Source organism: Petaurus breviceps, unplaced genomic scaffold (assembly GCF_028583685.1).
Source record: "Petaurus breviceps papuanus isolate PSGF00001 unplaced genomic scaffold, PetGlider_PUasm1.0 90808, whole genome shotgun sequence".
Taxonomy (NCBI): Eukaryota; Metazoa; Chordata; class Mammalia; order Diprotodontia; family Petauridae; genus Petaurus; species Petaurus breviceps.
The window spans coordinates 232,423-248,832 of NW_027187349.1; the positions used below are offsets into that span (position 1 = coordinate 232,423).

Below are 16,410 nucleotides of genomic sequence, written 5' to 3' on the forward strand. Positions count from 1 at the left end.
TAGCAAATGCTTACTATGTGTCAGAAGCTGTGCCAAGTATGAGGGAATTCAAATCAAAAGCAAAAACAACCCCTGCCTTCAAGAAGCTTTCATTTTTATGGGGGAGGCAATGTATACCTATATCTAGATAGATAAATGGAAGAATGGATAGAGGGAAATAGATAGTAAAGAAGAATCGAGGCATGGGTGATAAATACCCAGCAGATGGAAAGTACCGTGTTTCCCTGATAATAAGACACTGTCTTATTATTTTTTGGACAGAAAAACACCAGAGGGCTTATTTTCAGGGGAGGGCTTATTTTAATGAACATTGACAGCAATTTTAATAAACAGGTAAATGTGAACAAAAAAATGTACCTTTATTCAATAATGATCATGTCATCTTCTTCAACAACATTGTCATAAGTGTGCATACCCTGAATTCCGTCCTGGATGTCTTGGGCCTCCATTTCCTACAGAAGAAGTGGACCCAATCTGTCTTGTCCAGCAATATAGCTCTCTTTAAATGAATATGTCTTGTCCAGGTAACCTGCTCGTAGTGCCTTGGCGACACAGCTGTCAATAATTTTATCCCATGACTTCTTCACCCAAGTCACGACTTCTTGCAGACAGGGCTTCACAAAGTTTCCACGCTGATTTCTTTCCATTCTGTTTTCAATGTAGTCATTGACTTCCATGCGCAAATGGTCCTTGAATGGCTTCTTTATTGCAATATCAAGGGTCTGGAGATAGGCAGTCATTCCTGCAGGAATCATTACTTGATCTATTCTTCTCTCTGCAAGGAAGTTCTTCATTTCTTTAGCGTGGTGAGTGCTGGCTGAATCCCAGACTATCAGACCTCTTTGGTTACCTCGCATAACAAGTGGCAGCATTAAATCAACCCACTTTCTTATAATGGCTTGTGTACACCAGGCTTTTTCGGTTTCAAGAACGTAAATGCCAGATACACGTTCAATCTTATCTTTCTTGCCCTTACTGATGATTAGAGGTGTGGCTTTCTTTCCATCCAAAAGAATTGCCAAAACACAGGTGACCCGTGCACTTTCATACCGGTAGCCAGTGGTGGGAATGTAGATTGACGTTGCACCCCTGTGATGAATTGTTGTTTGAGATCCTTGTCCCATAAACACTGCAGTTTCATCCATAGCAATCATATTGCAGGTTTGGTACTTGGAAATGTCGATCCTATCAATAAAGGACTTGAATGCAAGTGCACGTTTAATAACTTCAGCATCTTCCAGCTTAAACAGTGTTGTTGATCTTCTTAGGGACAGTTCATACCGTTGAAGGAAACCGTCCAACCAGTGTTGTGATGCTTTGAATCCTTCTGAGACCATTTCAAACTCTGGTGCCATTGAAAGGGCAAATGCTTGAATATCAGCCCTACGCACAACCAAGGCCTTTGCTCTCCTGTCAGCAATCCATTCACCAATGAGGATCTCCAAGTCAGGATATAAGGGCTGCCGACCTGATCCAGACCTGTGCTTTTTCCCTTTTCCCTCATCCACCTGTTGATTGAGGTTATTATAATCTGCTCTCCATTTTCTGACCATTCGAAGATCCAAAAGTTTTTCTTTACAGAAAACTGCAAGATTCTTGCCATGTGACTCCTCTACAATTGCTTTCTTATACTCAACAGTATACCATAGCTCTTCCTTTTTGTACTCATGTCTGGGGGTCAAAACAGACAGAATAATAAAATTATGACCATCAGTCCTTCTTTTCACTCCATCATGCCCCCTGAGTTCTTCTTTTTTCCTCCATCATGCCCTTTTTATCCTCCATCATGCCCCCTCACTCCCGCTTACATACCGGGTTTTTATGTTGTCCTGCCTCAGCTCTCCTCCGCGGCACTGCTCTCAATGGCGCCAGCAAGCAAATCACTGGGGAAGAATAGGATGACCGCTCACTGCTGCAGCTCTGATTGGATGCAGCTCGGAGCACAGCGTGCGTTTCACCCGGGGAGGGGGGGACAGTGCATACAGAGGGTACCGTAATGTAGTGTGTAGCGCAGGGGATCACCTTCACTACAGTAGCAATCTCAATAGGGCTTATTTTTGGGGGAGGGCTTATTTTAGAGGAATCTTATACAGTAAGGGGAGGGCTTATTTTCGAAATAGGTCTTATTATCGGGGAAACACGGTAACCTTGGGAGGGAAGGAGGAAAGATCTCTGTGGAAAGTAACTGCCTCTTAAAAGGAAACTCCTCTAATAGGTGGAGTTAAGAAGAGAAAACATCCCAGAAATGGGGGGTGGGGAAGAACAACAGTCACTATAATGTGTGGGAATGGGAAATAGAATAGTGTTTGTCAGGAACAGAGAAAAGGACAGTTTGATTGGATTGTAGAGTGTATGGAGAAGAGCAGTATATAAAAACTGGGAATATGGGAAAGATCCACATTGTGAGTAAAAGACTTGAAATGGCAAAGAGAAGTCTTTGTGTATAATCTCAGTGGTAATGGGGAGCTTATAATGGGGAGGGGTCAGGGGGCTGGGCAGTCCCGTACTGTGGAGAATGAATTGGACTTAAAGTGTTGGGGGAATTGGAGATAGGGAGTCCTGTTAGACAGTAAAAGGCAATGAAAACTTGAACTAGGGTAGTGGCTATGTAAGTGGTGAGAAGGGAGTATATGTAAGAGAAGCAGTGGAGGAAGAAATTAAAAGATGCAGCATCTGCTAGGGAGTGAGTGAGATAAAGAAATTTAGGAGACACTGAGGTTGAGCTTGAGGGTGAGGGTGAGGGTGACTCAAACAAACATGGTGCCCATAACAGTAACATAGAAGTTCAGAAGAGGGATGGAGTTTTGAGTGCTCCATTTTAAATATATTGAATGTGAGATACCCATGTGACACTCAACTCTGCATCCCCAATATACAGCTGGTGATGTGGGGCTGTATTTTGGGACAGAGACTAGGTCTAGAGCAGTAGTTTTCTGTGTCATCTACATAGAAATGATCATTGAATCCATGGGAACTGATGAAATGAACAGGTGAGAGTCTAAAGAGTAAAGAGAAAGGGGCCTAGGGCAGAACCTCATGAAACAACTACTTTTTTAAAAATCATGACATGGTTGAACATCCAGCAAAGAAAATGAGGAAGGAATGATCAGACACATAGGAGAACGAATAAAGAACAGTTGTAAAAACAAAAAATAAGGTATTTTATAATGTCAAATGCTACAAAGAGGTTAAGAAACATGAGGATTCCAAAAGGGCAATTAAAACATTAGTTACTCTGAAGAGAGCAGTTTCAAGTTTAGTGATGAGGTCAGAGGTCAGATTTCAGAGAATTTAGAAAAGAATGCGAAACATGGAGGCACTGATTGTAGGTGTCTTTTTCAAAGAGTCTAGCTGGGAAGGGTAAGAGAAATATGGGCAAAAGTAGGTGACTCTGCTTAGATGTAGTGAGAAGAATGGAGGGAGAATTGGACATGGTTGTAGACAACAGAGGAGGAATCAGTGAGAGAGTGAAGATTTGAAAGATGATGGTGGAGAGTCTGATGGAAAAGATGGCCCTGGATGAGGTTCAAGAGAACATGTCGAAAGGCTGGAACAGAAAGGCCACCTTACCCTCAGAGACTGAAGGAAGAAATAGAAGAAGTGGGGAAATGATTTCAGAGAGATTTGAGATGAAGAGGAAGGAAGAACATGGCATGTGAGGTGGCTTGAGAAAAGAGTAAGAGAGTGAATGGGTTGGAGAGTGATAGAATTTTCTTACTGTAGTGAGGGCCCAGTTGAAATTATAAAGCACCCCTTTGGGTGTCGGTGAGACCGAGAATATGACTAGTCCTCTGCATAAGTGAGATTAATTATAAATCTAGTGCAGGAAGGGACCTTAAGAGGTCTGTCTAGTTTGTTCTCCCTTCATTTTATAGATAAGTTAACTGAAAGGGAACACCAAGGGATGTGACTTACCCCAGGTTACATAGGTCATATGTGGGATATGAACACACATCCTCTGACTCCAAAGCCAGTGCTCTTTTCACCAAAACACATTCTTCCTACATGGGGCATAGGTTGTGGAAGTTGAATAGAAATAATGAATAAATGAAAAATTTAGAAATTTGAGGGTTAAAAAAAAATCCATCCATAATGTTGAAGTCCCATAGTAGGAGGGCAGAAATTGGAGTGGAGAAGAGTGATCCAGACATTGAACATATTGAGGAAGGAGAGATGATGTGCTGAGGTTGAGTAGATAATGGTTATCAGCATCTAGATTGGATAATTAATCTGGATTCCTTAGAAGGAGGAGGAGATGATGATGATGATGATGATGAAGGTAATGATAAAAGGAATATTATAAGTTCTCATGCCACAACTTGGGATTTGATGGGGAGCAGAGATGATGCAGAAACATACAAGTAAAAGAAGTTGGAAGGAGAAAAAGGAGGTAGAATAGAGTAAAAGAAGTTTGTCAGTCATCAATTGGGCATATGTGAGTTGTACATGCTGGGGAGGGAACAAGGTTGGAATGTGGGAATACAGAAGCAGAGAAGTTAAAGTTGGAAATATGGCAGAGATCTTCGGCAGTTGGGACTTTAGTATCACAGGGAGGAGAAAAGTATGTGATAGCAGTATGCTAACCATTAGAGAATGAGTCCAGGTAGAGTAATAGTCAGATTTCCTAATGAAGGCAGGTGATTAGAAGATTCAGGTTCAACCCTTTAGGTTTCAAGACAGCCCACAACTGCCAGACTCTCCATGCTGCTGAATTCTAACTAGGTTGATCTGTTCTAGGAGGCATCTTAAAGACCTTTGGGAAGACCCAGGTATGGTGTGTCCTGAGGCTGATTGGGGCAAGCCCCCATCTAACCTTGGGATATCTAGTCCTAGCAAAGAGGTTGGAGGTATCTCCTAAATTGGGTTGTTACCCTTGAGCCACCAGGAAGTCCAACCAGGAGGCTGAAGTGTTATGTCCAATCTCTGTCCTACTAGCCCCAACCAAATCTTCATTGGGTTGAAGCCTAGTTATTGAGGATGAATTAATCTAGCCACCTCTGCCCACTTGTTGTACTTGGGTAACCTGAAGCCCCAGTGTGAGAGGGCTTCCTAGTGTGAGGCCAGCCAGGAGCAGAACCTCACTACATCATGGCTTTATATGCCATAGATTTTATTCTTCTAAAACCAAGCAAATGTGTTAAATTTAGAATAATAAGAACCTACAACTAATCCAAAATTTCTCATAGTAGTAGTCCTTCAAAGTTTTTTTTAGTATATAATTGAGTGAAATAAGATTGATCACTTAATATTTCTTCTCTTAAAATTATGATAGTAATTTTGCTAGAAATCTCAGTTTCAATATCTTACATTTAGTGCCTAAATTTAATTCCAGGTGGGTTGGAATTTAAAATCAATTGGTCATAGAGATAAAGTGGGCAAAGAGTTCATACACTTGTGTTCCAAAAGCGTCTGTGCCAGGCTGTACCCACTTGAAAAGTGTGGGCTCTCGGACTTGGCTGCCTGACATGTCCAGCTGATGTAGGCTGGCCCAGCATCTGCTGCATTCATTGTGTTTAATGCTGGATCCATCTGTTTTCTGTCAAAGCTATTGCCAACAAATTACTGATCTATTAGAGAAACATGGAAATAAGATTGTACTTCTCATTCCTGGCTTTTTGTCTCGTATTTTGTTTGGCTTTTATGGAACCTTACATTTTTGCCGTGTGTGTGTGTGTGTGTGTGTGTGTGTGTGTGTGTGTGCGCGCACATATGCATAAAACACATAACGGGTATATAGTATTGAATTGTTTGCTTTACAAAAAATCGGTTTATAAAATAAGAAAGAAATATAGATCATTCTCCCACTTCCCTTCATTCCCCTCACAAAAAAAAAAAATCTAAAGGTCATTTTAAGCTTTGAGTGACCAGTTTTACCCAAGGTATGTGAGAGTAAGGAGAAGTCTTACCAGTTTCAAGGAAAATGAAAGGGAGCTTTTCTGTTTCTGCTGCTGAATAGAGGCCTCTGTAATTATAACTTATTTCCTTGACATGTATTGCTGAATGCCAAATCGTGAAACCCGATTGATTGAAGAAGGAAAATAGAGATTGGGTACACAGTATAATCTCTGTGTGTACGTGTATATGTGGGTGTCTATAGTTATTATAGTCAAACACATACTCCACCCCATTACAGTTTGCTTTCTGGTATCCAGAGAAGAGCAGCATCTGAATTAAGCAGAGCTTTTGAAGCCGAGTTCTTCCCTACGTAGCTACATCATTTGAACTGCAAAAGATTGTAATAGAAAAAGATACAGGGTAACCTATGAATCTGTCCTTTTTCTTTTGCTCCTTTGTGTTCGTAGTCATTGATTGCCAAATAAAGATGAGGTACAGGAACACAGAGTAATTTGGGAGACCTCCTTCTCTGTTATCCCACATTGCGGGAATATTCTCTGCAACAAACGCATAAATGTTGGGTTTCTAAAACAAGATTAAAGTGTTATTTCATTTCCTTCCAAAGCAAAGGGCACATGTGTTTTCACTGAAGAAGGTTTCTAACCAAATGTGACAGTTATGAGGATTTGGGGGAGAAGGGTGGAAACTGGCTACAAAGTAACAGCATGAATGTATGAATTAATTATGTGTGCATTCAAACAATGAATTAGTTTATTTTTAATAAAAGCAAAGTGAGGAAAGAGGTCTGTATTTCTACTCTTGGGGGGCCAAGGGGGCGAGAGTGAGGTCATAGAGGAGGGGAAAAGAAGGAAAGATGTCTTTTTTCCGGCTCACAGAGGAAAGCTAGAATGACTCGTTATTTAAATAAGCCTGAGAATAGTGAATAGAAGCCAGCATATTCCACTCTCTGCATTTCCCCCTGGACAAGGATTAGAACACTCTTTCTATTAAATCGAGTGTGATGGTTTAAAAAAAAAAAAAGACTAAAACTAATATAATTTGCATAATAAAACTGGACTTTCATAAACTGCTTTTTAAAATACCATCCATCAGGAAGAACAGCCAGGTGGGGCAGCAAGAAAAGTGGCAGACCTGGAGTCAGGAAGACTTATCTCTGACCCCAGATACTTAGTAGCTGTGTGATCCTGGGTAAGTCACTTCACCCTGTTTGCCTCAGTTTCTTCATCTGTCAAATGAGCTGGAGAAGGAAATGGCAAAGCACTCCAGTATCTTTTCAAAAAACCCTCATTGGGGTTCAAAAGACTCAGATACAACTGTAAAATGACTGAACAACAAAAACCATCAGGACATTAGGAAAGTATAAAACATTTAAAAATGCCAGATTCATACAAAGTCATTTCTGGAGGTGATGGTGGTATCCAGAAATGGAGAAAATTGGGATAGGCTTCCTGTAGAAGGTTGCCCTAAAGCTAAACATTGAAAGATGGGGGGGTTCTACAAAGTGGAAATGAGTATGGAGGGCTTCCCATTTATGGAAAACTGCTGGTATAGAGGCATAGACACAAAACATGGGACATTATATGGGAGAGATGGCAAATAATCCAGTTTGGCCAGACTTGATTGATCAGTTATTAATAATTATGTAATGATGCTGATTAATATAGGCCTGAGCCAGATTGTGGAGGGCTTTAAATGCCAAAATAAATGTGTTATTCCAGAAGCCCCTGGAATTTCTTAATTAAGGGAGTAACATGATCAGACCAGTGATTTTTTTAAGCATATCAATTTTGATTACTTAGAGTCGAAGGTAGATTAGAGGGGAATACTGGATGCAAGGAGAGCATTTAGGAGGCTATCACAAAGTGCTGGTGAGAAATGATAAGGGCCTGGAACAATGTTTTCCCCCTTGTATCTCAAGCAGTCTGAATTTTGTCAGGGCTCCAAATACAGTGAGCTAAAAAGATGCAAAATGATAGGCTTTCCTGAAAAGTCACTTTTAAATATTTGAAACTTTTATTGTAGCAGGGGCACTAGAGATCATTTCCAAAGGGACTTTCTCAGAGGGACCCTCAGGATGCCAAAATGGACGATGCTCCAAAGTCCCAATTAAGACACTGGAAATAAAGAAGCCCTCCTGCCTCAGTTCATACAATTCTTACTAGAAGATAAACAGTTCTGCTCGTCAGGTTATAGACCCAAATAATCTAGGAATCTAGGGAAACATAGGGTTCCCTCAGTACTTTCTCATTTTTTCCTTGGTTCCATGCCACAAGGTAGTAAAGCAATTTGTTACCGTTCCTTCAATGTCTCATATATGGGCTCTGAGTTATCAAAGAGCCCACACTATTTTAGAAGGGTACAGAAACCCATTCCATTTTTGCTGTCCCGGTTATCACTCAACCTAAGGTTTTGCTGTGACTTCCTCAAGGAGGCAGCTAGGTGACTATTCAAAGAACCCTGGGCTTGTATTCAGGAAGACCTGAATTTGAATCCTGCCTCATAGCTTTGTGACACTTGGCAAATGTTTGACCTCTCAGACTCAGTTTGTTTAAAAAAAAATGATAATAATACCTACCTCACAGGTTTGTTGTAAGGATCAAATGAGATTGTGTGCGTTGTGATTTTTAAAGCGCTATATATAAGTTCTAGCTCTTCTTACCATTATTATTACTGTTACTCATTTATCAGTTACCAATGTCTCCAGCTATTGGAAATAGTTTCTTTATTACAATCTTTTTATCTCTGGAATTTGCTTTCTCCCTTATACCTGAAGTGAACCTCATAGGTCTGTTAGGCCTTTTCTTTAGTCCTCGGTTTTCCCTTTGTTTATAGCATGTCTTTAAGTAAAACTAGAATGAGATTAAAACATAAGAGGTCAGAGTTATGAGAGATTTCTGGAGTTAGGATTCATCTCTAGCTGTAAGACTCAGGGACAGAAGTGGTACCTAAGCAAATACAGGAAGGGTTTTGACAGGTCAAAATTTGACAAATATGCATTCCAGTCATTGGGTATGAGCTACATAATGCTAAATCAGTACTATCCAGAGCTATACAAGACAACCTGAAGAGATCATGTAAGGAAGAAATTGTATTAATGAGTTATAAATGGTTATTGTGGTTATTGTCTTCTTTGACTGTTGGCATGAATTAAATATATATATGTATATATATATATATAATATATTTCTTGTATATCTGAAGGTAATACTGTTCTACAGAGCTATGTGAATCTAGGAAATCATAAGAGTGACCTAAATGTAATAGTTTCTAAGATCTCTTCTTGCCTTCAGGGTCTATAACAGTGCTTTTAAATTCAAATAGAAACGTAGCCCCTAAACTACATATATGAATGCCTGTAGGCCACATTGTTAACTTGGAAAACCACATAGTCATACTATCTATGTTCTAGTTAATGAGTTTAATATTTCCCAATTCATTATAATATGGTTTGGGCAAGTGAAGCTCTCATTCCTGCTCTACCAATATACCTTGGGCTTATTAACCTTGGAGCACAGTTTCTTTCTCTGTAAAGTAGTACTAATAATTCTTGTCCAACCATCATGTTAGGGTTGTGATCAGTACCAATTGAGACTGTATATGTGAATGTACTTTGAAACCTTAAAAAAAAAAAAGGTATGCAAATGTAATGTTACCATATAGGATTGATTTTTCCTTAGCAACTTTTTATTAGAGTTAAAAATCACTTCTCTCCCCAGAGATGTATTATTTTTTAAACAAAAATATTAGTACACACGTAGTAGCCACACTGCCACATAGACCATTGTAGTGGTATACCAGATTAAAAACATCCTTGCATTTTTCCATGACTATGTCCATTTCTGTGTCTTGAATATCTCTCCCTCTTCATTAGAGTTCAGTATCTCCTTTAAAGCCTGGCTCAAGTACCACCTTCCCAGAAGCCTTCTCTGATGCCCTCAGTTGGTAAGAGGCTTTCCCCCTTTCAGACCTCACAACACAATTTATTCTGTCCCTCTTTAGTTTAAATTATCGTGTATTGTTTTGTATTATAGTGAGTGGGTTCAATAGCATAGGTGCAAAAACTAGCTTTAGCAAATGGGAAAGATGCATCTTTTGAGATGAGAAGAATAGAGAACAGATGGAGATTGGGGAGGGGGGGACTCTTGAGGTGGAAGAGGAGGGATATTGTGAGTTCTTTTATGTCAGATGGCCTTCGTGTTCCCAGTAATTAGTGAGCAAGATCATTTTCAAGGTAGGTTGGAATTGAGGGGGTTTGGAGAATGCATATCATCTAGAATGGCCACAGAGAAAAACATGATAGGACATCAGCAAGCAGCGAGCTGCGTTTTTAAAATGCATCAATGCAGTAAGGGATAAACAGGTTAGAGAGCATGCATCTGTTATATAGGGCCAAACAAGCACAGTTCGGTGGTTTTTATCTAACATTTTTCAGCAATCCAGGAGCAGAGAAAGGGCTCAACAGGGTTACCCCAGAGTTGGGGACTGACAGAGCTGACACTAAAGGATAAGGGATTCTAAAGTACTATAATATCATTACAATAATTGACCATGAAATCCAAAATGTAGGAAGGGAAATAAACCAGGGTTGGGCTTTTAATCTGACACCCATAAACGCGTGTGTGTTTTTTTACCTGTTATAATGCAGTTGGTTTCTTTTTTACTCCTAAGTATTTATTTTATGCATATAAAAACAGTGTTTTCAGAAAAGATTCATAAGCTTCACCAGATCACCAAAGATATGCATTATACTAATAAGGTCAAGAAGTCCTCTTCCAAGAGAAGAGAGGAAAGCTGGGTTCAATTTAAGTCTATATGTGGTCAAGGCTCTCTCTCCAAGTGTTTTCCCAGTTTTCAGAACAAGCAGATGACAGACAGATAGCTATATAAATAGATGATAGATAGACAGACAGAAGGATAGATAGATAGGAAGTGTGTGTGTGTGTGTGTGTGTGTGTATCTCCCTTTGCTACACATACCCGTGCACATACAGTGTGAGGGCTTTATCTTATTTTAATGAATTGAAGCTGCTCGATTCTTTCTTTTGAGTAGATGTCTAGTAATGCTTTTAATCCAGCCAGTGTTTACTTGTGAGTAAAAAAGAAGCATTAGGAAGGACAAGAAGACCTAACGGTCCCTCAATGATTAAGCCAAACTGAATAAGGTTTCTGACTGACTTATATGTGTCATACTATATATACTTTTTCTCCATTTTTTTCTACAGTTCCAAAAGGCAGGAATAGATCTGAATTTATAGAAATATGATCTTGCCACATCACTGGTTGTGGGTGGTAACTATTCCTTCCCACAGGCCTGTTTTCTCTGTAAACTCTTGTTTTTTAAATACTCTTTATTCTTCTGATAATAGAAGGGATAAGAAATATATGTATATACATATACATGTGCATACATATACACACACAAATATATATATATATATATATATTTATTTCTACACACATATATTGCCTTTAACTCCTTTTTTTGGATTCCTTTGATACCTTCAGGATTCTCTTCTAACAAGAAAGAATGTGTACCGGGTTTGGTATCTTTGAGCTATAATAACCAATGGGGTAAGGGAATGGGGGCTTCAGAAGGCACCAAAAAAGCAGTGGAATTTCTGTCTCTCTATATGCACTATATATTCAGAATTATAAACCCCAAGTCCATGAATCCCCAGACATTCCCAAATCCATCTGGCTGGCTGACTTAGTTGGTGAGCATGTAATTAATGAGACTATTCAATTGATGGTTAAGAACCAGTTAGTTTTGCTTTTCTCATACCTCTGCTCAGGTCAGGCATCTCAAAATATGTAGCACTGGTCATAGAGGAAACCAGATGGCTCCTGTGCATATTCTGTATTCCAGGCAAACTGCCCCTCTCCTCATTCCCCAAAGTCAGCGTTCCACTTTCCGTGTCCCTGCCTTATCTCTCATGGGCCCCTCCGAATTTTAGTATTAACAGCTACTAGCATCCACACAACACTTGGAGGTTTGCATACAGTATTAACTTATATTTTGTCTCATTTTTCATCACAACAACCCAAATTTGTAGGTACTGTTATAATGCCCCTGTTTTACTACTGAGGTTACTGAGACAATCAGAGGTTAAAGTGACCTGCTCACCATCGCACACCTAGAGTCTGAGGCCAGACTTGCACTCAAACCTTTCAGACTCCACGTCCAGCACAATGCCCATTCTAGCATTCCCCTTACCCTCAGCCTCTTGGGATCCTTGCCTTCCTTCGGTGCTCAGATAAGGGACCCTCTAACCTTCTCAAAGCCTTTCCTCATCTCACAGTTTTTAGTAGCTATTAGTGCACTTCCTTGTATTTATTTAAGTAGTGTACATGTTGTATTTCTTACTCAATGGAAAATGTAAGCTGCTTAAGAGCAAAAGTAGAAGCAGCCAAGTAGGGCCATGGAAAGAGCACTCGCCTCCACGGGTTCCTTGGAAGATCAAAAGCTAAAATATTGATGAAGCGCTTTGTACAACTCAAAGCATTATTGCCAGTGATTAGTATGATTACTTTTGTTATCATTTATGGTTATTATTATTATTGCCTCTGTTTTCTGAGTGACTACCTTAGTGTCTTATGCATAGTGTTTAATAAATTTATGTTCAGTAGCATTATTTTTTTAAAAGGCCATTCAAAGCAGTTGCTTTATGAATAGTAGCATCTTAATCAGTCATTCAGTAATCAGTACACATTTATTAAGGAGCTACTATGGGCCAGACACTGTGTTAACCACTGGGGATACAAAAAAGAGGTAAAAGATAGCCCCTCCCTTCAGTATGCTTACAACCTCATCTTAAAGGCCAGAACATCAATAAGGCTCCCTTCTTCTTTTACTTAACCGTTTGATATATGCCATTTCTATTTTTATTCAAAACAGTTTGTTGACTCAGGGTTACCAAATGACATTAGACCATTTCTTGACAATATTAAACAAAGAAATATTTGGAATTATCTCCTTTTACATTGGAGAGCAGCCTTAATGGTCAAGAGTAGCAGAGACTTTTTTGTGGCCATTTTTTGTTTTGTTTTTCCAACATGTCTTGTTCCCATCAAACACATTTTCTGAAGTATTCTTCTGCCCCCCCACAAGATCTGTCACCTTTCACACTTCCTCTGTATGTAGCCAAGCCCTGTCATTGATTTCATTCCTCACTTTGCCCATCCCACTAAGTAGGTTTTTAAATTTTTCCTTCACATTTCCACCAGCAAGGTGGTGCATAGCTTGCTCCAAAAACAGAAGGACAGAAATAGAGCTTTCTTTCTCTGCCATTTCACAGTTATTCCATATAATGTAGCTGACTAGTAAAAGATGAGGTTGGTATATAGTTTTGTATATAATTTTAATACCAGTTCATAAAACCGCTGATATAAAAAATATGATATTCCAAAAGTTTACTTCTAAGTGCAGTGTTTGGACTTTGAGATGCATTTTTCCCATCACCATAGATTTCTTGGTTCATACAGAGAAATCATTTGACCCCCACAAATGTGGCAGAAATTGTATTCATTTATAACATTGTTATTTCCTACTATTTTTTCCTTGCAGTTATAAAATATTTTAGCCATGTTATGGATTAAAGAGGGTTCACTCTCCCATAGGAGCTTCTTCAAGGATCTGCTGTTTCAGAAGTGTTGGTGATAAGTCCTGGTGATAAGCTTTTCCAAATTAAGTTAGTCTAATCCTCACGTGACAGTCATACAGGCCACCACTGGCCCCGTGTGGGAACCTTTCCAGCTTAGTAGGATCTGCCAGTCTGTACTATGGGGTCGCCTTCAGGAATACAGGAAAACTCGATTGGATTGTCTGGGACTAGAAGCCCCGCCACTTTGTTGCACCATTTTACCAGTTAAGCATACAGAGGAATATACAAAAATGTCTTTCACAGTAAAATTAAAAACTCAACTATCCAGCTTTTTCTGGGCATGGGATTGTTCTGAATGACCAGGTTTTCTGGATACCTGAAGATTTACTATTTGCAGTAACAAAATAGATAGATGTTCTTTGATCGCAATTTATATTACAGTCTGTCCAAACATGCCACAAACATCCATGTAGCCTTAAAACAAAAGGATGTTGAGCATGTTTAAACTTTTCTTAATGATTCAGGATTGTTTTTTTAATATATCCGTGATTGTACTGTACTGTTACTAAGCTATTTTGTCAGAGATGCTTAAGGGACATAAGGCTATTTACCAATGAACTAAATGACCCTAGATTGCTGTACTTCTTATATGGTTTTCTCTTCACTCCAGATCTGTCAGATGTCATTTCTCATTGATGAAAGTGGGGGTCATTAGGGAGTATTCCCCTATCCTCTTCTAATTTTCATTTGTTTTTAAAAATATTTTTTTTAATTTTTATTTATTTTTAGTTTTAAGCATTCACTTCCAAAAAGTTTTGAGTTTTAAATTTTCTCTACCTTCCTCCCCTCCCGGTTCCCCAAGATGGTGTGCAATCTGATATATGCTGTGCACATGCATTCATAATAAACATGTTTTCAAATTAGTCATGTTGTAAATCTAATTTTTATTTCTAATTGATTTATATGGAGTTGGAATCCAGAAATCTTGACTTAGATTCATGTGTAAAACAGACACCCTGATTGAGAAGCTCTCCTACGCTTCAAGTATTTGTACTTTATTTAGCTTGTAGACTTGGTCATATGGCTGGGCCATTTTTTTTTTTATTGTCTGGTTCTTGTGGGGGACAGGTGAGATTGGTGAATAGATGATTAGTAACTGTATATAGTTGGTAATGAACAGACTTTTCTATAGAACTTTGCATTTATGTGGGTCCCTAATATGTACAGGTATATGTATGCTCAAAATTTTGTTGTCATAATTGGGTAATTTCTGAGATAACATGTGGTAGTCGATGATCACATAGAGAAGGAAAAGTATGAACCATGATGTAAAATAGTATCTCTGAACATAATATAAAATTATATTCCTGAAATTATTTTCTCCAAAATTAGTTTAAATCAGAATATGTGTAAATTAATAGAATTGTCATTAAGATTTTTTTTTAACGTGGAGAAGTGGAAAGAAGGCCACACGGGACAGTACTGAGGGGACCAGTGAAAGTCAAGGGGGAATTTGGCAACGCAGAGGACAGTTCCATAATTGTACACAATGTACTCTGATTGGGCGGTGGGGAGAGAGCACTTTAGAGAGTCCAACCAGAATTATCACAAGAATGAGTGATTCCTCCTACAGACTTACCTGTGTCCATGACTCAGCGGAAGAGAGGTGAGAAGAGTTGTGAATGAGCCCACTGAGAGAGGAGCAAAAGATGTCAGGACCCTGGAAGCTGGGGCCATTGAAGGAGTAGAGTCCTTCTGCAGAAGAGGAAACACATATTCCCCTTCCCCTTCCGTGATCGCACCCCAGGGATGAGCTCTTGTGATCCCTTCCTAGTTATGGCTCTACCATTTAAGCAAAGACAGGACGTTAGAAATTAAGGAAAAAAGAAGACATAAGGAATCTAATGTTTTAAAGCCACACAGAGCACTGGTATCCCTTAAATGTCCCACTGAAATTTTTCTTGAAGGTTGCAGTAATTAATCTGGTGCTTTTGCATCTGATTTTATGATTAGGGCCACTAGGATTTAGGTTGATAACATTTGTGACTAGTAGCTTGGATGGAGCCAAATGAAGAAACACTTAATAAGGGTAATAAGTGTCCTATATTCCCCAGATTATTAGATTTCAGCTTTCCCAATGAAAGTTGTAAGATTAAATTTTTGTTTGCTTTTTGTTTAGGTAACTACTCCAGACCTCCAACATACAGTGGGGTGCCCAGTGCAAGCTACAGTGGCCCAGGGCCTGGCATGGGTATCAATGCCAATAACCAGATGCATGGACAAGGGCCAAGCCAGCCATGTGGGACCATGCCCCTGGGACGGATGCCATCAACTGGGATGCAGAGCAGACCATTTCCTGGAAACATGAGCAGTATGACACCCAATTCTCCTGGCATGGCTCAGCAAGGAGGACCCGGAATGGGCCCCCCAATGCCAACTGTGAACCGTAAGGCACAGGAGGCCGCAGCTGCAGTGATGCAAGCTGCTGCAAACTCAGCTCAAAGCAGGTATGCTTTAAAGTAAAAGTACATATTTCTTAAAGCAATTGAAGATACAGTTGCATAATTTTCCAAGACTAGTATAGTTATAATTGAATGTAATTTCTTTGCATCTTCTGACTTCAAACATGGTTTGTAACATAAAGGTTAATGAAGTAAATGACAGACTACCTTCTACATTTTAAAAAAAAAAAGGAAAAGGATAGTGGTTGGCAAGCATCAGGGTGGAGAGTTCATGTGGTTTTTATGAGATTTATCAGGAAGCTGCAACACCAGATGCGGCTGAGGAGAGAGTGGACTGTGTAGCTAATAAGCAGGATTCCATTTTGAATTATGAGTTTAAAACAGCAAATATTGAAGACTAAGAAAATATAACCTAAATGAACCCTCATTTCTACCCCTTTTCTATAAACATATACACACACGCACGCCATAAAACCTTTATGAAATGGAGAA

At 39.3% G+C, this 16,410-nt stretch overlaps 1 protein-coding gene across 7 annotated transcripts in view; it reads left to right on the forward strand.

Annotated features, from left to right (window-relative positions):
• ARID1B (AT-rich interaction domain 1B) overlaps positions 1–16,410 on the forward strand; it is a 214,412-nt gene that overhangs the window by 134,269 nt on the left and 63,733 nt on the right. For all 7 annotated transcript variants that reach the window (XM_069070297.1, XM_069070291.1, XM_069070294.1 and 4 more), the window contains one exon: positions 15,636–15,963. In XM_069070297.1, the coding sequence (XP_068926398.1) occupies positions 15,636–15,963 (328 nt within the window). The remainder of the gene's footprint in view (positions 1–15,635; positions 15,964–16,410) is intronic.